Source organism: Ictidomys tridecemlineatus, chromosome 1, assembly GCF_052094955.1.
Source record: "Ictidomys tridecemlineatus isolate mIctTri1 chromosome 1, mIctTri1.hap1, whole genome shotgun sequence".
NCBI lineage: Eukaryota > Metazoa > Chordata > Mammalia > Rodentia > Sciuridae > Ictidomys > Ictidomys tridecemlineatus.
In genome coordinates this window covers 163,347,372-163,375,045 of record NC_135477.1, presented here as the reverse complement: position 1 = coordinate 163,375,045, position 27,674 = coordinate 163,347,372, and the positions used below count along the sequence as shown (strand labels likewise).

The 27,674-nt window shown below is 43.5% G+C and overlaps 1 protein-coding gene across 4 annotated transcripts in view; it reads right to left on the bottom strand.

The window, feature by feature from the left end:
- Slc36a1 (solute carrier family 36 member 1) overlaps positions 1-22,214 on the bottom strand; it is a 45,630-nt gene extending 23,416 nt beyond the window's left edge. The window contains exons 1-7 of one of the 4 annotated variants that reach the window (XM_040271834.2): positions 22,050-22,214; positions 12,701-12,902; positions 7,200-7,290; positions 6,360-6,448; positions 5,850-5,945; positions 3,563-3,647; positions 2,946-3,164 (exon numbers count right to left, since the gene is read on the bottom strand). In XM_040271834.2, coding sequence (XP_040127768.1) covers positions 2,946-3,164; positions 3,563-3,647; positions 5,850-5,945; positions 6,360-6,448; positions 7,200-7,290; positions 12,701-12,840 — 720 coding nt within the window. In that variant the 5' untranslated portion in view covers positions 12,841-12,902; positions 22,050-22,214. Of the gene's footprint in view, positions 1-2,945; positions 3,165-3,562; positions 3,648-5,849; positions 5,946-6,359; positions 6,449-7,199; positions 7,291-12,700; positions 12,903-21,256; positions 21,327-22,049 lie in introns of those variants that run through there. The other 3 variants (XM_005325480.5, XM_040271837.2, XM_078051271.1) reach the window with 3 other exon arrangements.
- Positions 22,215-27,674: the final 5,460 nt, after the last annotated feature.

Below are 27,674 nucleotides of genomic sequence, written 5' to 3'. Positions count from 1 at the left end.
CATGTGACCAACAAAAGGAACGTCCAACTCTACATACTTCATGATTGTTATTGACTTACAACCCACTCAACTAAATTGAAAAAGTTTCATTTACCAAGAAACATGCAAATTAAAATCATATCATTATTAACATGTCTCAATTCAATAATACTTAAATTATACTTATGAAAGTTTTTTCAAGAAAGTGCTATAAAAGGTACAGACAGACTTAAAGATGTACTCCAATTCTGGAATCATTATAATCATGCAAGAATATATCACAGAATGAAGGATATGCAGTGATAACACACTCACTGGGAAGCCCCCCTGGACTCAAAACTGTGCCACTCATCCTTCCCCATGAGAAGGAAGGGAGGCCTGCTCAGGTGGAGGACCTTGGCTGGCTTCCTATGGTGCATGTGCACAAAGAGCAAAACTAGTACCCCCACACCCATATTTGGCATTAGGGGGAAAGTTCAGAAACATCTGAGAGTAGGGGAATCCATGTGGTAAATGGGGCAAAATGCCAAAGAGCAGTTACAAACAGCAGCAGCAACATCAAAAATGATGCACAGAGAGCACTAGTAGCTGTGAGCCACCTGGAAATGGTGCTGTTACCACAGCTGACAGCAGCTGTCCCTGGGAACTAGGGCAGAGAGCACTGCTTGATCAGAGACCCTGTGGGCTTAGCAGACAGAGACCTGATCTCAAGAAACTGGCAGAGCTGCCTTACCTCAACATGCAGATTGCACTAAATGTCCACACAGCTCAGGGTGGACGCCACCAGTAAGAAGGAACCGAGATGTTACAGGGACACAAATTCTCACCCAGTCCTCTGACCTTGGCAGCCACCTGCAATGGTTCAGTGCAGCATGTTCCTGTCTGTGGGGGTGGCCTCACTTTGCCTTTAGCCCTCAATGGAGTATCTTATGGACAATGGAGAGAGAGCTAATTACTAAGGGAAATTATGTGTTTATTTACATCTTGATCATGGAGATGGTCAATCACACATTCAACATAAAAATAGGATTATAGTTTTTTATGTTAAAAAAAACTGTTATGCAGAGGAGACAATATCTACTAACCACCTGATTTACAATAAGAGAAAACTAGTACATGCTCACTGACAAGAAGGTCATTCCCTCAGTACAGGCAGCCCCTGCTTTTCAGGGTCGAGCGGTTTCCTGGAAACCACATCAGTAGGTGACTGGGTCACTGTGTGAAAAGTGAGGCAATGGTCACCTGTCGGACTGACCAAAACTAACAAGACTGACATATCCAGAGTCATCTAGGGGGGCAAAGCAGGCACTTGTATACCATGGAAGCATGAAGGGGACTCTATGTGAAATCAGTCAACAACTTCTGGAAGAAGCAATTTGGCAATATAAAAATTCAAAAGTGTACATTTCCTGGGCATAGTAGTGTACACTTATAATCCCAGTGACCTGTGGGGACGTGAACTTGAATAGCAAATTAAAGGCCAGCCTGGGTAACTTAGCAAAGCCTTATTTCAAAATAAAAAGTGCTGGGATGTAGCTCAGTGGTATGGTACCCGAGTTTAATCCCCAGTACCACAAGAAAAAAAAAAGTACATGTTCCTCAGTAATTGCACCCCTAGGTAAGTAGTTTATAGAATCATTCATCATGTTCATAAAAAAATGAATATTCACTGTCTTAATACTGAAATGAAGCTGCTGGGCGCAGTAGTACAGGTCTGTAATCCCAGTGGCTCAGGAGGCTGAGGCAGGAGGATCACAAGTTCAAAGCCAGCCTCAGCAATGGTAAGGTGCTAAGCAACTCAGTGAGACCCTGTCTCTAAACAAAATACAAAATAGGGCTGGGGATGTGGCTCAGTGGCTCAGTGTTTGAGTGCCCCTGAATTCAACCCCTGACACTCCCCTCCCCCCCAAAAAAAGACTATAAGTGATAGATGACCCAATGGTCCACCCGTAGGGGACTGGTGAAGTAAACCGTGGCCCATCTGTTCTCTGTGATTCTGGGCAGCAGAGAGAAACAGTGAAGCAGAGCCAGCTGCTCCAGCCTGAGAGGGCTGGTAGATGAACACTACCAACAATTTTTTAAAATTTCTTTTAAAAAATGAAAACAAAACCTAATTTTTGTTAGTTATATTTCCTACATGCTTATATAGTGTTTAAAGCATTCACAGGATCCAGAACAAGACAGACCACTGGCACAGATGGCATCCCTGAGAGGAGACTCAGGTGAGAGGTGGTACTCAGATGGTTGTTTGTGTTGTCCACATTCCAATCAAAAAAAGGGATGTGAGTTTATTGGGAAATTAAATTTAAATATCTTAAGTTATGCTTCATTCACCTACTTTTAATCTTTTCCTTTAATCGAATCTTGGCAAAATGCATTTTCTTTTCCACAAACTGCCATGGTGTCTAAAGACACGTTTTTCTACATGTGATCCTCTCCCCATCTGTGTTCCAGTGTTCTCCAAACCACCCCACAGATCCACCCACATGGGTAAGCGAGTGGCATGAACACTAGTGGCTTTATAATCTTGACAAATAAATGGTAGGGAATTACTTATACCTAAGTACAGATTAAAAAAATTGATTTTTATTTTGATCTTAATATGTTTTTACTATTTTCCAATTGTGCATAAAGATCATTAACAATCCAATTGAAAAAAGCCTAAACCAGAGATTTCAATGGGGGGTGATTTTTGCCCCTCAGGGTGTTTGGCAATATGTAGAAACACTTTTGGTTGTCAAACTGGGGGAGTAGTAGCCACTTGCGTTTTCAGGATAGAGACCAAGGATACTGCTAAATATCCAACAACACAGGACAATAACAAAATCTACCTGGCCCAAAATGTCCATAGTGCTGAATTTAAAAACTTCTAAACATACCTCACATAAGTCACATGGAACTAGGTAGGTTCTGCTGACTGGTTTTGTTTACCCTTCTAAGAGGATGGGGGAGGCCTGGGCTCACACCTGAACAATGTACTGGTAGATCATGATCAGGCTGACCAGCATGCTGATGTTGGCCAACAGGGAGAAGATGGACAGGACACGGAGGTTCCTGATGAAGACCAGCAGCACCAGGAAGGGCAAGAAGGAGAGCATGTAGAGTCTGGAGTCCATGGTGGGCGTCAGAATCACCGTCTCATTGTCATGGCAGTTGGTGGTGGTCCCGTTGGCTGCTTCTATCACCTAGAAGAGGGAAGAAGGAGAAAGGCCAAGGCCTCCAATCACAAAGGTGATGACTGTCCTGCTGGAAGAGGCTTCTCACTAAGAGCTCAGAGTGTGAACCAGGCCTGAGAGGCACCTGTGGCCTGCAAGCCCTCCATGGAGTCTTCATGTTACTGTTGCTAGCAACCCAGTTGTCTGAACTGGGTGTGATCACGTCTTACCTAAGACAGAAGGGTTAACAAGACATCTTGAGGTTTCTCTACATCCCAGGTCTTCACATGAGCATCAAAAAAAAGGGCACTGTACATAAAGTGTTAAAACCTCAACTCTTTTATTGACCAAAGCCGGCTTGGAAACAATCCTAAACAGAAATTCCACTCATCCCTTTTCATATGCTTTCTTTTTTACCAGAATCCTACCTGTTTAAAGTTCTCAGCAAGAAACACAAAATAGACACAGCAGAATCCCAGCTGAGTGACAATCAGGAAGAAGTCCACAATGTGCCTGGGGATGGGAAGGAGGCAATACAAAGGTCATTAAAATACAAATGGAAGACTCTCAGACAAATGCTTTCAATAGAGCTTTTTTCCTAAGTCATCACAGACTCTTCCCAGCAGGTGAGGACAAGCATATCAGTTAGAGCTTTGGAGAAGACTCTATCTGTGTGCTTTCTGAGATTCCCTTCCTGTCTTCTCTAGGATGCTGCACGAGGTAGGCAATCACCAGAGAACAGCAGGAAATGAGGGTCAGAACATTAAGATCTGGACACAACATTTTATTAATGATGCCATACCCCAGAGGGATAATTCCTAAAGTCTGAGCCTGGAGCATAGCAGGGCTTTTACTTTTATACACCACCAAGTTTTGGATGCACCAAGGCAAGAGAATGGGTGCATTCTATGTACTTATTTGGGTACAAGCTTGTCAATAGCTTAGGGACTCTTAGCTCATACAGTTTAGGGACTTCTACTGCACTAAGCCTAAAGGTGGATTGTTCTGTACCTGCTACATTGTTTCCTGCTTCTGCTACTAGGTACCTGTTAGCAGCTGCAGGCTTCTATGGTTACTTCTACAGTAAGCTGACCTGCTGTGGGTCAGTGTGCAAAACCACAGCCTGTCGGCTCTTAAACTGCTGAAGTTCCCATTCTGTTCTACCACACAGGCACCATGACCCCTGCTTAGCTCCTCTTTGTACCCACCCCCAGCCTACTTCACATGGTGAGCCCTTGACAGAGAAGGCCGGGAAGTGGACCCCGTTACAGTGTCTCCCTATAATTTAGACCCAAGAGCCAACCTAATTTCATATAAACAAGCCAGAAATAAATGGACCCAAACAGATTGCTGGTTGAAGCACCGTTGTCCAACGGTGGTCACCATGTAAAGGGCTATCAAAAAGGAAATTGATCATGTTATTGACTATTCTTAAATGGGACACTGCTTTGCAGTTAGAATGTGTTAAATCTATATGTGCTGACATTGAAAAAGTGAAAAATATCTAGGTGATTTAAGTGGGAGAAATCAAGTTTCCAAACAATATATACTGTTTGGTCCATTTGTACAAAAAATGTTTTAAAAACCTTTGTTTATACCCAGAAAAGTCTAAAAGGATACCCAATGCACCTGTGACCTGGGTTTATTTCTGCTTTTCATTTTATGTCCTCCTGTCTTGTTTTAAAAATGCTTTTCCTATGAGCACACATTTCATTAGAAGAAAGGAGGGTGTGAGGAATGAGGGAGGGAAGATGGGAGGAAGGGAGGGAAAGAGGAAGGCAGGAAGAACTGATAACCAGCCAAGCACCCATGCACGGTGTGCTCACTTAACAACCGGCTTCTCCCAGGCAACAGAAAATGATTTTGCCAAAAGAACGACACAGTCTGTATCACAGGATGAAGCTGACTGTGAATCAAAGGTCCCTCTATGATCCCCAAAGGAACTTTTCCAGAGAACATAGGTTTAATGTGGTTCAAATAAGAAAAACAAACAAATAAACAACAACAAAATAGGATTCAATCCTTGATGGTATCAATAATTCCCATAGATCCAGGAAACAAAAAGTAGAATATTACCCTGCAGGCACCTGAACAGTCACCTAAAGGGAGATTTCCAGATACTGCCCGCCTCCTCACAAACCTGTCTCCCACCTTGTTCCTTCTCTCACTAATTGTGGGTCTTTCTTCTGGCCCAGCCAGGCAAGGGAACCTTCCACCTGGCTGTCTCTCACCTCATTATGTTCTCTTCCTCTCAGTTTACACCATTACTGGTCTCTTGTCTTGTTCTTGGGCTCTTTCTCCCTGTACAGACCACAAGCCCCTGGAGGGTGGAGACCATATAATTTACCCCAGGGAATCTCCCCTCCCAATCAAGAACTGTTTTGTGCCACTGAGAGTTCTTCAAATGTATTTATTGAAAAGTGAGTGAAGGGAGTATCATCACCAGATGGACATCAGGACATTCCACACTGTCAAAGCCAGAATGGCCTCCAGAGATCTTTCAGGCCAGGCCTCACGTATTACAGATGAGGAAGTGGAGGGAAGAAGTGAGGGAAGGCTCCCGCTATCCCAGGACACAGAGCACACCAACTGCAGAGCCAACCCAAACAACACTCTCCATTCCTGATGCTTTCCGCACACGGTACTTCCCTATCTGATGGCCTCCACACTGGGGGGGGGGGGGACACAGCTGAAAGGGAACAGGAAACCAGTTACCTTCCCCAGTGAGCGTGGTTCCGGAGCCAGGAGCTGGGGCTGGATTCTAGACCGTACATCACAGTGTCCCCATAGTCCACAAAGGGTTTGTTCAGCCTGGGAAAGGGGAGAGGCAAAGGAAGGGCAGAGGTTAGTCAATGACAGTCATGGCACAACTGGAGCTGCTGAGACCTGAGCCTACTCCCCACCAACCCGAAAGGCACCACTACGAGTCCTGCGATTAACGCTTCTAATGATCAGAAGTGTGAAGTCTAGAGGACAGTTACTTAATTCACGGCCACTGGCAGGACCATTTCAATGCATTACAAAGCAGATACAGTTAGGATGTGGCCCCTGTCCATAGGTAAACCTAACAGATGACAGGGCAGAAAAATAATAACAAAAATAACCAGGAAAGGTGATCCTGCTGGGATAATAACCTTCACACTCGGCCATTCGGGTGTTGTCTGCACAGGGTCTACTTTCAGGATATAAGAACCAAAAATGATTTATGGCTCAGAGGGCTCTCACCTGCGGCAGAAGTGATGAGCACATTTCACCAGGATACCCATGCAGTGTACGGCCACAATGCCTATCACCAGCAGGCTGAGGGGACCCATCTGGGGGCAGAGGTTGCAGGCAAAAGAGGAGAGAAAAGCAGTGAGAATTAGGATTCGCCAATGATGAAAACGCAGCTAAGGCACCTGCCAGGCATAGAACTTCTGGCCCACATACAAGAAATGTGATCGTGGAGACCAGCTCTGGGACATGGGCAAACCTTAGTACGTCTTCCAGAGAGCTAACCTCCTGGACAAGAATGACTCAAGATAAGCCTGTTCCAAGACTGTTGCAAACCAGCAGAACAAAGGTTCCTGTGACTCTGTGGGAAGAAGAGCTGGGCAAAGGGATGTGAGGGAGGGGAAGCTATCGTTAGCACAACACCACCTCCAAACAGACAGCACTTAGCTGAACATCTCTGAAACCAGGATGGCTTTGGGTGGACAGTCTAAAGGAGGTGAATCATAAAAAGAAGATGTTTTACAATTCTCTGCAAAAGCCACTTAGTGATGGGGTGGGCTGGGGGACTGTACAGAAAATGGACAGATATCTGTCACTAGCTCATTAGTGCATATTATTGATAGAAACAATCTGAATCATTTTTAAGTACATCTTCACCACCACAAAGCAAGCCGGGATTAATTCACTGATAACAGTCTAAGAGCCAAGAACAGTGCCTGGCACACAGAAGGCCCTCAATAGATGAATGAATGTCTGAATATTGATTTTCCTCAGCTGAATTTAAAACAACAACAACAGAACCTATTTCCTAAGTTTGTTACAACACTTCCTTGCACCGGTGCAGACCCTTACCAAGAGGCCTGCATTTTTCACTGCCAAAGGCAGCCCCAGGAGTCCTGTGCCAATGTTGCCTTTTAACAGGTGGATCAAGGTCTGGAACCATCTGAAGAGGGAAGAAGGTAGACAAGGGAATGTTAACCGTGACGACAGCTGATGCACAACAGATACTGAGCACTGCACTACCTGCCTGCACGCATGATCTCTGACTTCCGCAACAACCCTGAGGTTTTATTTTATGGATGAGGAAGCAACTTGCTCAAGGTCATGGACCTAGTAAAGAGCGAGCTAGAATTTCAGCCCAGGCACTCTGACCTCCGAGTACACTCTCTTACGGTTGCTATAAGCCCCCTGACCCTGGCCCTTCAGAACCTCTTCTCTCTCAGGCCAGAGGGATGATGGGCTCTCTCTAGGCATGGGTATTGGGGTCTTATCCTAACCACTGAACTGACCACTGTGAGGACTCCCAGTAGGGCAACAGAGCATGACAAAACATAATGACAGACAGACAGACACGGGTATAACAGAATAGAGGAAATAAAAATTGAAACCCAAACCTTGTACCAGAAAGCTTTATGAGACATGAGCAGAGTTAAAGTTATATATACCATAGCAGGCTGGAAATCCCCAGTGTACTTTGTATAAAAAAGTTTAAAAAAAGGGGGGGGGGCAATTGCCATAGTGTTCTAGGATTGGAGGAGCCCTCTTCCAAGAGCCACCTAGTTACCTTTCTGCCTTAATGGTAGATTTCCCCTCCCATGTTGTCAGACTGTGCCCCTCTCCAGATCGTGATTGAAAAGCCTCCTGTATTTCCTCACTCATTTTCCACTCAACAAATACCATCTACCACGTATAAAACACGGTATTAACTCAAGTGGTGGAAATAGGTGTCAATCCGGTATGGATCTTAGGCTCCATAAATTAGGAATGTCTCAAAGGAAACAGGGGACACATTCATAACCACCCGAGGTGGAAAGATTCTCAAGGAAAGGCCAGAGAGAGAATCCACAGAGAAGGCAGGGAAGGCTTGGGTGGGGCGGAATGCCCTGAACCAAACCCGGCAGACAGGCAGGAGGTGTTCCTGGGTCACTGCAGAAGAAGATACCATGGGTGAAGGGCCTGGAAACAAGACCCTAGAGAGAAATGTGGACCGTGTACATGGAACAGTTCACCTTAGGAGTCGCTTGAGTCCAGGTGAGGGCAAGAGTGGGCACGGAGTTCCCCCTTTTTCTACAGGGAATGGGGGACCCATCAGGGACAGACAAAAGAGTTGTCTGGTCTTGGCATTTTAATCCTTTGCTACCTTTAGGAAATAGGATAGAAAACAGTTCAAATGAAGTATATTTCTTTGCTCTAAATCACTAGGATTTGATCCCTGGCACTGCTGGGAAATTCTTCTGCACAAATAACTAAATCACTCAAAACTGATGCTTAACATGCAATGTTTCAAATCTTCAATTCTGAAAGCAAACAGCACTTGTTACTCATAAAGGCTATTTATAAGACCCATCTACACCCCTTGGAAAGCAATTCTACTTTAACCTTTCTCCTTTGACATCGGGAAGAAACTTCTTGATTTTCCAACTCTCCTTAATATTTTGGGGAAGAATCAAGGAAATTGTCTGAGAAGAGGTGAAGTGCTCTCCTGGCCTCACTGAAGTAACAACCTAAGGGCCTCAAGGGTCCAGCTGCATTATCAGCAGCCAGTCACCAGGAGATAATGGGTCTATTAAATTTCTTTCTTGGCAATGTTTAATCCACTAAAGTGCAAAGGTAAATGTTGTACCAAAACTATCTGCCTACCACAGGCCTCCCCAAAATGCCTTTGAGCTGGGAGACCAAGGCCCTCTGGCCCTAGCTCTGCTGTCACCTCCACCTGGCAATTCCCTTCCCTTCCCTGGGCTGTTGTTTGAGGAAAGTGAACGAGGAAAGATGGTCTCAATGGCTCCCTCAGCTGGGATTTCAGGCCAGTGGTCAAAATTACTTCGTTCAATAGGTGACCCCAAGCCAAGATTACCCAGTGCCATAGGAATATCATAAGATCAACACCAGGGGCGACAGAGTCTTAACTACAGGGTGGATTATGTGGAAGAAGAAGGAGGCTAGCAAATCTCTTGAGGTTCCATTTATGCCCCATTAGTAGTTCTTAACACTTTTTGGTCTCAGGACTTCTTTATTCTCTGATAAATTAAGGACCTTAAATAACTTTTGCATTATATCTGTTAAGACATATCATATGGGGGCTAGGGTTGTGGCTCAGTGGTAGAGTGCTTGCCTAGCATGTGTGAGGCACTGGGTTCAATTCTCAGCACCACATATAAACAAATAAATAAATAAAGGTCCATCAATAACTAATAAAGATTTTAAAAATACATATTAAAGTTGAAACAAAAATGTTAAAAATTTTAATTAAAATAAGTTCATTAAATGTGAATACATTTTTAAATGAAAAATTAGCTCCAAATGAAAAAGAAGAAAAATGTGAGAAGAATAATTTTTTTTATTTAAAAAATTTCATTAATGTCATTTAACTGAAGATAGCTGGATTTACCTATTTCTACATTCAATCTACTATGATACATTATTTTGGTTGATGTATATAAAGAAAATTTGTTCTGTCTAGAAATGTAGTAGGAAAAGAGTATTTTAATAGGCCCTTTAATTAATCTTTCTTTTCACCCTACTCCAAAATGAAACACCTGATAGTTTCTGAGACGTTAACTGCAATGTAGAATGTGAACTTTTGTATTCAAATGTGATCTTTTGTATTCAAATCCATTGGTGATCTTGCTCTTGATGGATCTTATACCCATGTACAATTTGCTAACATCATATTTTCAGCTATTTGGAAGTTATTGGTTTCCTGAGTTATGCAGATCTTCCAAACATTAGCACATTTCTTTATATAACATTGAGAAATCATATTAATAGATTTAACATGACCATTGACTAATATCACTGCTGATCTCATTAGGGGAGATTACAGGTAAGTTGTCAACTTCAAGGGTTTGTTTCCTTAATTTTGCTTGAAATATCAAATTTTATTGTAAGCAAAAAATATTATTGATTGTTTAGGGGGAGTTGATGAATTCATTTCTTTCATTGTCAAGAAAATGCCAAATACTCAAATCCAAATAACCTATAGTTAGTTGTTATTTCTAATAAAAATGACGTTCTATGGTGGGGAGAGGGGGAGAACAGATAGTTCAGTTGACAACTCCAACCCTTACTCAAAGGCTTTGCCCTAAGGCAAGTGTCATACTTAGAATGAAGAAGTAGTCCCTCTGTGAGCTTTCCTCTTTGTCATATAGAGATCCGTGGTGAAGGGTTATAATTTAATGAAATTGGTGGTTTGATTGTTTCATCAATGACATTCTTAAGTAAGTGAAACTACAACAACAATTAGTAAGAATTGGAGCCATTGCATCAACCTGTGTTGAAACACCTGTGATTTCACCCACCATTGACTAATGATAATCTCCCCTGATGAGATCAGCAGTGATATTAGTCAATGTTCATGTTAAATCATATTCAAAAGTCAACACAGTGAAGAAGAGGCAAACGGCACCTCAGGCTTATTATGAAGAGGGTTCTGTCCCCTTAGACTTCTTGAAATGGTCTTGAAAATACCAAAAAGGTCGGCAGACCACACCTGTCAAATGGCTGCTCCAGACATCTAGAAAAAAGCCAGTTTGAGTGAGCTGGAATCTCAGTCTGCTAGACTAGGGAAGAAGCACAGAGGTGTGATCAATAGCTGTTACTACTGCTCAACAGGGCAACAAGAAGAAAAATGTGCCCAAGAATGTCAATTGAGGCTTCTGTCAAAAAGTCAACAGCTTGAAAATATCAAATGATAGGAAACAGTCTCACCAAACACTTCATCATGAAAATGTCTGGGGGTTTTCACTTACACCTACCAATTACAGAGTTTTAATGAGCTATTAACTTCTAGAAGAGTCAGGTGTGTGCATGAATGTACCTGTAGGCTAAGAAGTACATCCATGTACTTTGTTCCTTAGCAAACCAGATAACAGGGTAGGGCAAGGCACAAACAGAAGTGGAATCTAGCTCAAAAACTTGTCCCTAACACTTCCTAAGTACTGGACATTTGGTTGTGTTAACAAGATTCCCCAAATCAACCTAGAAAATATATCTGCCATGTTTCCTACATAAATGTTTGTGTGGATCCTGGGCCCCAGACTGGACATAAATCAATCTTTCAAGTCCCAGGGGAACACCTTTCCCTGGACCGACTGCAATGGGACAGTGAAACCTGCCATTACCTACAGATGGGCCTTCCTGATCACCTACCTCGTATCACAATATCAGGGCAGGATGGGAACCTCAGAATCAAGTACATCCCGGAAAATGTCTGGATACAAGCCCAAGGAAGGTATCTTCTGATTTTTTCAATTTCCAAAAAACAAGGGAAAGTAATTTTGGATTCACTATTAATTATAACCCAATGTGAAAAAAAAAAAAAAGAGAGATTCAGCATCTCTAGCAGGCATGCATCAACCTCTGTGTATCCAAGACATCTGAGCTCCAATTCTAGGGTTGCTGACTGGTTAGTTTTGAGTTTCAGAGCCTTCTCTTATAAAAGTGAAAAACAAGACCCTACAGGGCAAGTACTGCATAGACAAGTTGAAGCCTGAGAACAAGGAGGAGCAAAAACTAGGAGGGAAGGTACAGAAGAGAAGCTTGGAAGAGGTATTTCACAATAATGAGCGTGACCCACTGGCTGCATGTGGAGTTCCTCTGCGGGGCAACGCCAGTGGGAGACAAGCTTAAAGGAAAAGAGGAAGGGTGGTCCTTGCTGCTGCCGGCTGTGCTTTAAGCAATCTTTCAATCAGCTAAAACCACAAGCACATGAGAATCTACACAAGCATGTTGGCTGAGAAATAAGCTACCGAACTGAGCACAAATCCTTATGAGCAGAAACCAGACAGTGGTAGCGAGGGGCAGGTCACGTGGACAGACCATATCCTCTAGATCCTGGCCAGTTCACAAGAGAATATGCCCTGCCCAGGACAGGGTGCAGGCAGAGGGAGCCACCCTAGTGAGGGGCTCCAAGACATGCTTCCACAGTCCCCTTGTGCAGTCATGGGGGACAGCATGATCCCACACAGTCTCACTCAACCCACAAGGGAACAACGGAAGGCTGACAGCTCAGCCCGAAGATAAATGGAAGGTGCAGAGCATGAGGTGCAGGGACCCTGAGAAAGGTCACAGGTCCACTGAGGCTAGGGGTAGCTGGGAAACCTTCGGGAGCCTAAAAGTCTCCTCTGAATTTTCCAACTGAGGTGGTGGTGCCACCCAGCCAGTTTAGCTTCAGAGTGACTTCTTCCATGTTTTCTTACATCTAGGGAAACTGAGGCCCAAAGAGGGCCAAACTCAGCCCAGATGAGCCCTGAGTTTCAGTGGGGAATTGGCTAAAAGGGCGAGAAGAACTGACTCCAAAGGAGACTTAGAAATATGACTCCCGCCCAGGAGGGAAGAGGGTAACAGGGACTTACGTTGTGCTGCTGCTTTCCCCAAAACGCTGGTAGGAGCCAGGGGAGAAGTTGCTCAGGCCTTCCGACGGGCTCTCCTCAGGGCTCACGTCCGTGGAGCTGTAGTCGTGGTAGTCTTCGTTCCGAAGCCTCTGGGTGGACATGGTAGCTGCAGGGACAGGGTCAGCATTAGGATGTCCAGCAGTTGGGGATGAAAGCTGCAGGTCTGAGGCAGAAGTAGTCATTGTTACAGCTGCTCACAGGGCCAGCTGCACTATAGATCAAGTACAAGGAGAGTGCCCAGTACCAAGGAAAATGCAAAGGTACAAAGTGCATGGGGCCAGGCTGAGGTCACTCGGCTACTGCTCTACGCCTCCCCAGCAGGTGCTGTGCTCGTGAACTTCTAAATTCATCCCAGTGCACTTGCACCCAGCAGAGGTGAGGCAATGCTTGGGAGGAGTGGGAGATGACGCTGGCAAACCCCTCCGGGAAGCCTGCCCTATTCCTTTGCTCTGGATTAACTGCTCCTTCCTCTGAGGACTTCAAACATGCTTAGATTTATGTGTCTTTCCCAAGAGCAAGCCCTCAGAGGACGGGCATATGAACAGCTCTCATTGTATCCTCTTTTTCCTTCTTCTGCATTAGAAAATCCTGGTGCATTCAAGAAATCCCCTCAGGATCATCCAGTTCTGCTCAAACTCCCCAACAGGTCAAGAGCCACTGAAGTTCATCTCCTTCTTTCCGTCATGACCTCAGGCCTGTTCTGTACACTGCAGGCTACTCAGTAAGTCTCACCCCTTCAGTAGGTCTCTTCTTGCCACCAGTATGAGTACTGAGCAAAGGCAGCTGAAGGCAGCTCAGAGGAAGACCAAGAGTGTGAGGGAGCAGGAGACCTTGATCTTAGTTTCAACATCTACCCTCTGCAATCCTTTACTTGGGCTCAGAAAATAATACCCCAAAGCCTGGTGCTTTTGCGTCTGAGCACCTGAAGACAGACTGGAAGTCCTCAGTCAGAAAGTCTCTGACTTACTCCCACCTTCCTGTCTCCCACCCTGCCTGCTCCCCTGAAGCAAGTCACAGAAGCAGAATTCCTCTTCCCTAAGGTGAGTCCTAAATGCCTGAACCCTTCTCCTGCAAAGTGATGACAAAATCCTGAAAGGCCACTCTGTCCCTTCTCCCTTCTCCTTTGAAGATTTTCAATCCAGAGGATCCATCCATGGATGGAAGGAATTCTACGCAGAGAGGTCAAGAAGAATCTGAGCAGATTGGCCTTGCTGGGTTTCCCCTCATCCATTTCCATGACCTCCGCCCCTTTTGGGTAATCCCATTTCTCCACAGTTGTCTGTGCTCATCAAACTTAAGCATCAAAATGGGCGGTTTCCCCTAGGTCTTTGAGCCTTCATTTCTGAAGACTTGTGTGTTACATAAAACTTGGATTAAATAACTGTTATGATTTTCTTGTTAAACTGTCTTATTACAGGAGTGTTGGCCATGACTTTTATGATGGGGAGGGAAAGTATCACGCCTTCTCCACTCCTACACCTTCTTGATTTTCGAATTGCTCATGTTTAAAAGACCGTGAAGAAGAAATATTTCCTATGTGTGCTGATGAAGGACAGTGAGGGTGGACTCCGCTGGGGGCAGGGAGGACTTTCCATAACGCTATTCCAGAAAGGAGAAGAGCAAGAGCTTCTCTGTGATTCACAACAGGGAGGCCATCTGGGAGTTGAGGAAGTCCCCAGAATCCTAGCAACTGTCACTAAAAAAAGCCTAGACAGGTCACCCCAACCCATCATCTGACAGAAAAAGAATCAGCACCTTGAAGATGAGGGGGGCTACAGCTAGGAAATAGCAGAGCAGAAAACATCTCCTGATACCCTGCCTGAATCTGGAAATGTCTACTGAATATGGTGCCCACTGCTGTGAAGGAGTATACAAAGAAAAAGAGCCAACTTCCTGCCCTTCAAGAATCTGCAAGTGGTGCACACCTATAATCCCAGTGGTTCCAGAGGCTGAGGCAGGAGTATTGTGAATTCAAAGCCAGCCTCAGCAAAAGCGAAGCGCTAAGCAATTCAGTGAGACTCTGTCTCTAAATCAAATACAAAATAGGGCTGGGGATGTGGCTCAGTGGTCAAGTGCCCCTGAGTTCAATCCCCAGTACCAAATAAATAAATAAAAGAATCTGCAATCAAATATGGAAAAAAGGTACACTATCATGAAAAATTTCAAGTAAAAATCCTTTACCACTTGGCAGACTACATACCATGGCTACATACCATGCTGAGCCTGACATGTTATCTCAGAAACCTGGTGACGAGGCAGAATCTCCAGTGGCTATCACAACAATCCATCCATACCAACATCCAACCTCACCTGCCAGAGGACAGCTCTCTGCAAGCAACAACAGGTCCAGTACCTGAGGACTCTTGAAAACTGGCCCTGAGCATAAGAGTGATCCAGGGGAGATCTCATTTTCTCCCATGAACCCTAATGTGGAAAAGACCACATATAATCTTACCAGGAAAATGCTTAACAGAAAACTGGAAAGGGGCTGTTATAGTCCATTTTCTGCTGCTATAACAAAAATATCTGAGTCTGGGAATTTATAGATAAAAGAGTTTGCAGTTCTTAAAGTCCAAGAGCATCTTCTCAGCTTCAGTAAGGACCTCTAGTTGCTTTGTGCATGGTGAAAAAATGAACCACCAGTGTGTAGAGAGGTCACAAGAGAAAGACCAAGGAGAGGTACCAAGCTTGCTTCTCAACAACCCATCGTCACAGTAACTAACCCACTCCTGTGAAGGTGAAGCCCCATGACCTAAGTACCTTTTAAAGACACCATCTCTCAACCATTCCCCAACATGAGTTTTGGTGGGGAAAACCATACTTAAGTCACAGCAGGACCTCTTAATCCCAGGGAAGACCCTGTCCAGTTCCATTGTCAGAGTCTCAGCTAAGGAAGGGGATGAATCTATAAAGAATCTTTAACACAAGTAATTGAAAACCTCTCGTTATGCAGGTAAAAGCTAGGTAAGTTAGCTCATATGTCAAGAGACCTGGGTTCTAAGCCTGCCTCTCTCACCTGTTTGCTCTGCAATTTTTAACAATTTTCTTTCTCTAGAATCTTAGTTTCCAAATGCAAAAGCAGGGTGGAAGTATAAGCTGAAATATCTCCTAGCTCTTCCCCATTTCTAATATTCCAGATACCAATGATTGCATTTATGAAAACAATGGCTAATTTCTAGTCTCTTCCAACACACCAAAAACATCTGAGGAACAGAACCTTTCAAGTAAATCCTGTACAATACTGAGGGCAAAGGGACAGACCACAGGGAGTGCTAAGTTCCCCAATCCCTTCTAACCAACCAAGAAACCACTTTGTTGCATACTTACTTAGTACAGATGCTTGAATTATTTCAAACATTGTAAAGAGTCTTCTTTATGTCATATACAAAAAACAGAAGCTAGCTGGGCATGATGGTGCATGCCTGTAATTCCAGTGGCTTAGGAGGCTAAGGCAGGATGATGACGGGTTCAAAGCTAGCCTCAGAAAACTTAGCAAGGCCCTAAGCAAAACAAGACCCTGTCTTAAAAAAAAAAAAATTAAAAAGGGCTAGGATAAGGCTCAGTAGTTAAGTGCCCTAGAGTTCAATCACCAGTACCAAAAAAGGAAAATAAAACAAAACCCTGAAGCTACCTATATCAGAATGTTGCTTAGAAAGCTCAAGAAGAAGCTGAAACCTAAAGAACTAAAGTCCAATAAACAATTGCAGGATGTGGGAAATGTGGCTTAGTTTCTGCATACATACTGAGAAAAGAAAAAATGCTATTTATAGACTTTGGCTAATGATAAGCTCAAAAGAGGTCAAATAATATAATAACAGACGTCAAATAAGCAAATACAATTCTAGGTTACATTAGGAAGGGAGAGAACCAAGTAGATGAACCAGTTAGCTTTGCACGCACCACATCCTGATGCAGGCTACAGACTATGAAGGGGATAATGACAAACTATGGTTCATCCAAGGGTCAGGGCCTAGGTCAAGAGGGGGCTGGAAACCAACTGGTAAAGGAAAAGTTAGAAGCACTAAGAAGATTCAACCTGGCAAGTTAGGAGGCACAAACATGTCTTTAAAGACTGTTAAACAGATTTGATTTTTTTTTTTTGGTACCGGGTACTGAACCCAGAGGTGCTCAGTGGTTGTTTAACTGAGCCACATCCCTGGCCCTTTTTATTTTGTTTTATTTTAATTATTTTGAGACAGAGTCTTGCTAAGTTGTTCAGGGCCTCACTAAGTTGCTGAAGCTGGCTTTGAACTTGTGATCTTCCTGTCTCAGCCTCCCAAGCTGCTGGGATTATAGGCCTATGCTACCATGCCTGGCTTGATTGATCCTTTGAAGCCTCAAAGATCAGAGCTAGATTCAACAGGTGGAAAATTAAAGATGGCAGATCTTTGGCTAGACAAAAGGAAAAACCTTCTATTAAAGATAGTGGTCCAAATGAACAGCTGGAGGGAAAGCAATTTCCCATTTCTGGAATAAGTAGAGAAGACATTTCTCAGAGCTGTTACATAGGAGCCAAGCATCAGAGAGAGTGGTGGTATCCACCCCTTCAATGGCTCCTTCTGGCAACCAAGGCCTCCTCCTTCTGCCCTCTTGCTGTGCCCACTGAGCACCGTCTCCATGGCCACCCTGCCCCTGGGCTCCCCTTGATGATGGCTGGTATGCAAGTCTATTGCAGTAATTGCCAGTTTCTGCCCTCTGGAAGACTTTAATAGGACCTTGTTACCTGTCCAAATGAAGCTTGTAATATGTGAAAGTTGAAGAAGAGCCTGTCTTTCAGGTTCTTGAATAAAATGAACAGTTTATATATTATGTGTGGTCCATCAACACGAAATCAAAATCTCCATAAGATATCTAGACCCCAAGAAGAAAACTTTTCAGAAAAGTACATTCAACCCAAATTGCATTGAAATAGCAACTATTTGTATAACCTTGATAGATTTCCTTCTTTTTCCCTATACAAACTCTTTTAATTGATTCGGTAAATAAGACTTGCCCTTTAGTCTACAAAATAGGCTGTCTTTAATGTTATACCACACATAAATATGAGCAGTTGGAATCACTTTTTACAATGGATGAAGTATGGAGGATGTGTTTGCAAATAGATTTTTTGTTAAAAAAAAAAGCACTGAATTTCTAGAAGAGGGTGATTTTTAAGAAGAATTTTGTAGTGATTTTTTTTTCTTATTTTGGTACCAGAAATTGAACCCAGTCGCACTAGACCACTGAGCACATCTTCAGCCTTTTTGAAAATATTTTACTTAGAGACAGAGTCTCTCTGAGTTGCCTCACTAAGGAAGTTGCTGAGGGCCTCACTAAGATGCTGAAGCTGGCTTTGAACTTGTGATCCTCCTGCCTTGGCCTCCCAAGCTGCTGAGATTATAGGCATATAGCACCATACCCAGCTTGTAGTGATTTTTAATGTAAAAGAAAAAGTCTCTTTTTTTTTTCTTTAATTCAAAAACTGTGTCAGGGTTCAGGAGAATATAACCTGGCCAGCAAAGTGTCCTGTACTATCCAATTTAGTAGGCACTAGTCACAAGTGGCTACCAAGCACTTGAAATACAGTTGGTCAAAATTGAAAATGCACAGACAAGGGATTTTAAAAATTTGGTACAAAAATTATGATATATTTCATGAATTCATAATTTTATACTGATTATATGATATAATAATATGTTGGGATAGAAGGAGTTAAACATGTTTTAAAAAAAGAAGGAAAAAAAGGAAAAAAATGCAAAAGAAAAAAAACCCATAGATTTCTGGGCCACATCTGAATCCACCTGAGCATTTTATTTTTAACCAACTTCCCAGGTGATCCTGGTTACAGGAAGATTTAAATAAAGCACTAAAAAAATTATGGTCTTCTTATGATAGGTACACCTCACCTCCTACTAGAGTTCACACATTGATGATATCTGCAATCTAAAAAATGCTTTCCATTATTTTGAATTGAGGACAAGTCTCACGCTAGGGCAGCCACAGGGCAGTTGCTGACCTCGGAATGCACTGCTGAGCAGGCAAACATGCCCACTTTTTATCTATAATTACAAAGATCACTAAGTATTAGAACTATGCATGACTTCAAAAAAGACTCTAGTCCAGCTTTCCAGTTAAGAGGTGAGAAAACCAAGGCCCAGAGAGGTTATTCCACTGAGGCCCCAGCTGGCCAAAGATATGGGATTAAAATCCAGCAAACCAGAGCCCCAGGCCAATGTTCTTTCCATCATACCACACATTATCTACCCTTTCTAAAATCTCCAGAACAAAACTGCCCCTGGAAGCAGGGGCAGGGTTAAGTCTGCCAGGGCCATTCTGCATGTTTTTTTTTTTTTTTAAATATTTATTTATTTATTTAGTTAGTTCTCGGTGGACACAACATCTTTGTTGGTATATGGTGCTGAGGATCGAACCCGGGTCGCACGCATGCCAGGCGAGCGCGCTACCGCTTGAGCCACATCCCCAGCCCATTCTGCATGTTTAATAAAAGTACTGTTTGGAGTCTGAGAGACTCCAAGCCAAATTACTCAAATCATCTATTTTCTTGACTTATGAAAGATATTGCTAATATCATCTACCTCATGAATTTGTTATGAAGACACATAGATGTTAGGTAAGTTATCTGGCACATAAGAGACCCTTATAATGATAGCATTTGTGATTATTAATATAGAGACATTAGATAAATATAGAGTCATATATAGAGTGTCATAATATAAAGTCATGGATGTGAAATAAGAAAATTCATTATAGAAACTCTCTGGTATTTTCTTCATTTAATGCCCTAGAGAGCTGAGAAGAAAGATCCAAGAGATCCAAGTGTCATGTGGACCTTAGATTTCTGACTTCAAAGAAATGGGAAACACAGAGAAGTCTTTGATGCACTGGCCCTGGGTGTCCAGGCTTCCAAGAGAAATGTATTGGGGCTAGAAGAGGGGACAGCATTAAACACAGCCTCATGTGATGTCTCTTCTGGCAAACTCTGAATGCCCCATCTACTGACATCCACACCTATTGAACAGTGGATCACTTTTTTGTGTGTGCTTAATCCAGCAAGCTCTGGCCAAAGGAGGGAGGTGCAGGACCACTCCAGGCCTGTGTTGAGGTAAATGGACTCAATGGTTCTCCTCTGTGAGAAAAAGAAGAGCTGCTCCAGGTATTAGTGGTATTAATCAGTAATAACCTTCTGGAATGGGTTATTAGCACCAACCCAGCAAAAGCAGAAACAGAAGACCATTCATTCAGCAAGATTGGGGGAAAGAAGAAATGTATAGTAACCAGCAATAATTCCTTAGCTTCTGATGTGAAGGAGATGTGAAGCATTTAAAGAACTGGAACCTTCATTGGAGTTGGTTTCGAGAAAACTTCAAAGTACACCCAGGTCAATCCTCCACCCAACACAGTAATTTCATACACAACAAACCCCTGGGTAATTGCCAGTGGGAATTACCTTCAGTGACAAGGAACTCCATACTCTGTGTTCCAATGAAGGAACTAATTCTTTGAAAGTTTTCATGCTCACCCCAAAACTACTTCTTTGGGCAATTCCATCAAATGGTCCTAACTGTAGATTCTGGAATATCACAAAACAAATAGAATGCCTCTTCCTTACACAGCCTTGGGAACAGACACAGACAGCTCAGAGCATCTGAAGCTGCCATGGAGATGAGGCTACCTGGCTTAAAGAGAAAATAAGGACTCACGAGCAGCCAATTATAAAGAACAAAAAAGGGGAGTGGGGAGGGCTGCAACTGACTACTGTCACCAGAGCAGTCTCTGCTGCCATAGCCTCCACCCCTAGACAAACAACCTCAAACCCCCATGCAGGAAGGAGCCTCTTGTTGACCTCCAGAAAACCCATAAAGAAAACTGTTCTTGTACATACAAGTTAATTACTGTAAATAAGACTCTAGACAAGAGTCAAGAGAGGGCTCTGATCAGGAGCAAGACAGTTAAAATCATTTTTCAGCCATCATCATCTAGCCTAGACAATACAGAGACAGGAAAATAGAGAAGAATTTCATGGTAATGTAGAAATCAGTACAGGAAACTGTTGCCTGGACAACTGGATTAAGTCTTGTTGAAAGATAATGCTTGAAGCATAGAGGGGGGAAAATATCTCTGAGTAAAAAACAAACAGACCTAGATGCAACGAATGTTAGAGCAGAAGAGACCCTTAGGGATTAAACCCGATCATCACATAGACTTGAGAAACCTAAACCCAGGAGAGATGTTTGTCACCTAAGGTGGCAGAGTTTAAGTGGCATAGCTAAAACAAAATTTCCTGATTCTCCTATCTCAGTTCTTTTCAGTACATGATTCTGCTATCATATTTCAACAAGCCCCAAATAACAGCAAACATCCATTCAGATAGCGTCTTCCCCAAATCTGACAAGTTACAGAAAAATAAAGCACAGGTGATTCTATTCTTCAAATTAATACCAGGAATCTCCTCTGCCTCACCTGAGCCACGTATTCTCCCAGGGGGCATACTCCGATTCTTATTTTGATATGACTTACATGAAATTTGCAGGACGGTTGGAAACCAAGCCTACACAGTGATGAGTTTGCAGAAAAACCGTGAACAAACGGAACCACGCCCAGAGCCAATCCAACCCTAGCGATGGAGAATGCAGAGCTAGACAAGCAGAGGACTAAAGGAGAAAGAAAGTGGAAAGGGTGTCTTTTCACACACCGTTTCCCGCAGGAGGCGGTGTAGTAGAAGTCCACAGCTGCTGGAGCTCAGGGACGCTTGGAGTCTAGTGGCAGGTCTGGGACTAAGTCACTGGGTGACCTTAAGCAAGCCCCTACTCCTTCCTGGGGCTCGGTTTTCCTACTGTCCGAGGAGGGGGTTGCACTAGATGATTTCCCTAGGTCTTGCAGTTCTGGTACTGTGTGACCCAAAGCCACGTTATCAGCAAGTCTGGGACACAGCGAGGGAGACTCGCCCCAGATAGCACACCGCTTTGGGAAGCGTGGACAAAGCTAGCAGCCCGAAGCCCGACCCGAGATGGTCGTTCGACTAACCTTTCCCATCTCCGGACTTGGGTTCCACCTGTCATATAGGGCGGAGACCCCAGCCCCGCGAGGTCCCAGGGAGAGAGCACGAGGAACAAGGGGTGGCCACTCCGCCTCATGCGGGAGGGCTACCCGCATCACACCGCCGCGGGGGCCAGGAGCCTCGGACCCACAGCCCGGGCGGTTCCAGCCCCTGACCTAGAGCATCTGCTAAGCCGGACCGCAGGAAGGCAAGATGGGCCCTGCGGAAAGCAGTGACAGCAGCCAGCAAGGGCAGGTCAGCGCAGGCACTCACCTCTTGGAATCCGGCTCCGGCCCCAGCTCCAGCTCGGGCTCCGGCTCGGGCTCCAGCTTCGGCACAGCCCACCCTTCTTTGCCTCAGCGTGGAGCCCTAGCCATCCTTTTCAGCAGCCCCGGCAGCCGCTTCCGGGCCCTGTCACGTGATGTAGGTGCCAGAGCCCCCGGCTCGGGTCACGTGACACCGGGCTCGGGCCCCTGTTCTGTGCTCCGGAGTCTGCTCAGCAGCACCACCTGACGACCTATTTCTGCAACTGCAAGAACAACCGCGTTCTTTGAGCTGGAGGGGTGGGACTAGGAGTGGACCTAAGAGGGACATTGATCTAAAGGGGAGCGGAAGAACACTGTTGTGGACTTGGGCAATAGTTCCAATTTTACACTTTCTATCTTGTTTGTAACACATCTCAATGAGCTTTTATAGTAAGGAAAACATCTTTTTTTAAAAAAAAAAATCTCATCCTGTTACAAGAAACAAACCCTCATCTGTGATTGCTACTGAAATGAGACTGTGGGGGTAGGCCAACACTATCTTTCAATATATTTTAAAATGTTTAATTTAAAAATCGGTTGGCCTGGCGCGATGGCACACAGCTCCAGGGGCTGAGGCAAGAGGATCATGAGTTCCAAGCCAGCCTCAGCAATTTAGCAAGGTGCCAAGCAACTCAGTGAGATCCTTTCTCTAAATAAAATGCATATTAGAACTGGGAATGTGGCTCAGTGGTCAAGTGCCCCTGAATTCAATCCCTCTTATGAATGTATGCATGTATGTATGAATAAATAAATAAAATGCAACATTTCAGTATGCTTAAGATATATGGATTATATAGGCTTCTCCTCTTTCCTCTTTGCACATTTTTCCTTTAAATTTTTTGTCACAATAGGCTGTAGTTGTGGTTCAGTGGTAGAGCGCTTGCCTAGTATGTATGAGACACTGGTTTGGATCCTCAGCACCACATAAAAATAAAGAAATAGAATAAAGGTATTGGACCATCTACAACTAAAAAACTTTTTTTTAACTATGTCACCAACAGTCTTTAATTCACAAGACACAAAATTATTATTTCATTATAAAGTGAACAATTCATCAAGAAGTCATTACAATTATATATTATACACGTACGTAATGCATGTATAACAAGTATATATGTGTGTGTGTGTATATATATATATATATATATAGATAGATAGATAGATAGATAGATAGATATATAGCAAATATCCATGGACACAAAGGGATAAATTGTCTGCAATATAATTATCGTAGAGGACTCCAATAACCAACTTTTATCAATGAATAGAACCATCAAACAGAAAATTAATAAGAAAATACTGGACTAGTGCTTCAGACCAAATGAAGAGAACAGTGATACAACTTTTTGTATAAAACTGAGGGGATATATTTTATTGTTTGTATAGACATAAACTCTGGAAAAATATACAAGAAAAAAATGCAAAATCAATTATCTGGTCTCACCCAATGCTACTTCCCACCTGTATCTCCTTCACTTTCATTAACAAGATGACTAACAGGAGACTTTAATAGGTAGTCTTAGAGGCCTTGATGCATGTTAAAAACAATCTCCTGCTATAGCTATACTATTGGAAGCTGCCTTACGGTACACCTGCTGTGGTAAAGAGTCATCTCAGAGTTGGGCTCCAGAACAACAGAATCAGCATCACCTAGGCATTTTAGAAATACAAATTCCAGGGCCACATTCCATACCTACCACATCAGAACCCCCAGGAGTGCAGCTTGCAATCTGCATTAACCAGGAGATTCTGATTGCTCTGGATTCTAATAGCCCCTGCCCTAAGGGCTCCTCCTTCAGCCATGGACCCACAGGCTATGTATTAGTCCAGTACCTGCGGGTGTGTGGTAGAGGGTAACTAGAAGGCCTTTCTCCATCACTTCCTGGCTGGGTGGCCTGGACAAACCTTTTGATTTCCTTTCAGTTTCCTTTCCTGGAAAGTGTGATTGAAAACCCTACTTGATCCTGCTTCCCTCTCTGGTTTGTTGACAAATTTAACATTTAGAACCTAAATGTTAAATGCATATCCCAAAGGATATGCTAGAGAGATATACAGATAATTAATCTTTTTGTACCTAACAGTGAGGGATTTAGTCTCTGTTCTTACCACCCCCCCATCCAACCCTCAAGGGTAGTGGGTCCTCAGATGTCATATGAACCCTGCTCAGTGTCCCTTCTCCCTCTATGCCTCTATTTTAAAGACCCCTTGGGTCCTTACCCCATCTTTCAGTACATTCTGTGACTGATGGCACCCCTATTCCATCCCACCCTGCTGGGAGCACTGCCCTCTAAAGCTGCTTCCTGCCCTGAAGTTCTAAGGTTTTGTGTCTTACAAGGTTTTAGGATCCACACCAAGTCTTCTTTGTTATTAACTGACTGTCATGCCAGCCCTATGAGCTACTATGTAGCAGATATGGTTGGTGGCCCTTCCTGTACTCCCTTTACCAAAGCAGGGTCCTCCCAGACTGGAGGCCAGGAATGAATATTGCCTGCTGTATTGTAAACAGTGCTACTCTGCTAGTGACATAAAGCAGCCACTTTGGGACACAGAAAGACCCATACCCTTTTGTCAGTATCTGGAGAGCAAATGCTATTGTTCATACTCATGGAATTTCTGTGGGTAGTTTGGGTAATTATTTGCTATAGTGTAAACATTCATCATTGTTATAATTTAAAATAGTTGATAGGCTATAGAGACATAATTCAAGAAATCATTAAGTGGTCCACATGCTGAAAAGTGAATTTGAAAAAAATCTTAATGGAAATAAGAAAAGATTAAATTGCTATGTTATAGAGAAGACCAGACACCACCAGGAAATCACGTACTAGTGATGTAGGAGAGAGTATCTTGTAAAGCAAATGAGCAAAGGAATTGAAGACTGAAAAGCAGCTCTGCAAGCAAGAAGCTACCAAGGCAACCAACATCAAAACAGCTGGAGCCGGGTCAGCGTGGCTGACCGGTGCCTCTGCCTCCAAAACATTATTTTGACTCTTATGGTGACTTTTTTTGATGATTTGAAATGAGGTAAGATGATAAAAATATTTTACCAATAGTATGTGGCAAACAAGATATAAAGAAAAAATGTTACAAAGGCCATAGACATAGGTACTCTCTTGATATCCCAGGAGAAAATGTTGCAAGCTACTTAAGATTCCATCCATTCAATGGTTAAATGGGACTCCTCTGACACCAATGCCAATGATCTGATGCCTGAGAGAGGGCAGAAGAATGGAAGATTCCCCAGGGACACAGATCTGGAGGGATAATATAAAGATGATGCCAAAGAGAACACTCATTTGACAAGCCACGGGCAGGGTCACAAGGACAAGAGCACCAAAGTACAAACGTGACAGCCAGATTCAAGCCTCTCCTTGGAACCATGTACCGCTCACCTATGATAAAGAACAGAATTGAAACACATCTTATTGTGTTAACATAAAGATGATTTCTCCAGTGATGCATGATAGCCAGTGGGGTACCAGGATGGCTCAGGAGGCCACTGATATGGATACCCTGGCCCCTTGGGGTAGCCAAGAGGATCTAAGGTAGCTGGAGCCCCTGAGACTATTATTGCTTGTCATGAGCGCCTTAAATGGTCTTTTTTCCCAAGGCCCTTCAAACTGTTATCATTTTCTACACATTATGATGTGGAAAAGATTGGGAAACAGGGGATAGGTAGTGTACTCGTACAATTTTTTTATTCAAATGGAGACGCTTTTGAGATTGAAAGGGGCCGTATTATGATTTTTACAGAACAATAGGAATATAATGGAAGTGTCCCAGGTAAACTGGGTTGTAAGGTGTAGAAAGAAGACTAATGGCCCCCAAAGATGTTCACTAATCCCCTGATGGCCTAATCCCAGAACCTTTGAATACCCTATCTCCAGGGGGGAAAAAGGACTTAGCAGATGTGATTCAATTAAGGAACTTGAGGTGAGGAGATTATCCTGGATTGCATGGGTGAGCTTATTATTATGTTCACAGGTGTTTTTTTTATAAAAGCAGGGAGGGAAGTTCAGAAAGGAGAGAAGATGCTATCTCATGGCTTTAAACACAGAGGAAGGAGCCATGAGTCAAAAGAAAGCAGGAGGCCTCTAGAGGCCAAGGGATCAAGGATTCTCCTCTGGAGCCTCCGCAAAGAGCGAGGCCTGGCCAACACCTTGATTTTAGGACTTCTGACCTCCAGAACCGTAAGGAAATAAATTCATGTTGTTTTATTCCACTACATTTGGGGTCATTTGTTATAATGGGAATAGGAAACTAACACAAATACTAATAATTTCTACGAAATTTGGCCTTATGTTTACATAATTTTAAAGTTACAGAAGCAATCAATAAAGCACTAAAGCAATGAAATATTTATATTGAGAGGTGGAGTAGGTGTACATTTTCATCTTACGTAATGTTGATAAATTAATAAGCATAACTATAAGGTTACTGGGCAGAGAGATGAAGAACTGAATAGCTAAAATGAACCACTGATTTAAAAAAAAAAAAAGATGAATTGCCCCAGAAAGAGAAATTTTGGGTAGAGAAGTGCTTCTTATTATAAATCCTTTAGTTAAAACCATTCCTTATTTAACCATGGGCATGCATGTGTAAGTGGGAACATGAATTTTAAAGTCAGATGGTGTTGGGAGACACTCCCAAGAGCTTAGGAGCTCAGGGTCTCTCAAGTTCTAGCCCCACCAATCCTCAAGCATGATTCCAGCTTCTGCCCTCCCAGGACCCTCCCCTCACCTCTGACTCAGCCAACAGCTTCCTTAATCTCAGTCTTGGCACAAGCCAACTGATAGGTCCTCCTGAAAGAAGGCAGAAGAAGGCACCAGTGGAGGAAGAATATGCTCAGGATGGGGGCCAGGCAGTTTAAGAGATCAGGGCCAAGCCCCAAACCCCAGGAATAGGGAGGTCAGGCTGGCATTTACCTCACAATGGTAACAAAGGCCTGTGTGCTCAGGGGACAGCAGGCCTCCGGCTGCCAGTGCCAAAAGGACAAGGCTGAATCCTGCTCTGCCACCAACCAGCAAGAGCCTTCCTGACTGGGCTTCAGTCCCTCACTGTGAGATGAGCAGAATTCATCTCTCAACCTCCAGCCCTGTTGGTCTTCCTTTTCCAACTTCAGCAGCATTCCTCCTGCCTAAGAGGATAGGCTGGGCCCCAGGTCAGCCCCAGAATCATTCCATATCATACGAGAAGCTCATTTTACGTAAGTGAAACAGTCTCAGAGAGACCCAAACATTTATTCATGGCCCTGATTGGTAGTGAGTGTGAGAATCTGTGGGTTCATCTATGACCCCTCACTTAAACTGTAGGGTTCCTTGGTCACAATTTGTCAGATGATTGGGGGAGAGGCTGGGACCCCCTCACTTAGTCGTAGAAGTTCCTTGGTTTCAAAGTACAGAGTGGTAGACATGGTGGGGAGGCCCTCAACCCTATTCCAACCTCTCTCCAAACCTGCCTTTCATACTGTAGAAGCTGGAAAGAGTAGAATATGTCCTGTGCTATCTCATGCATACAAAGTTCATGAACAGGCAAAACTAAGACGATAGGAATCTAACTGGTGGACGTTGGCTGTGTATGTTGGGAGGTATTG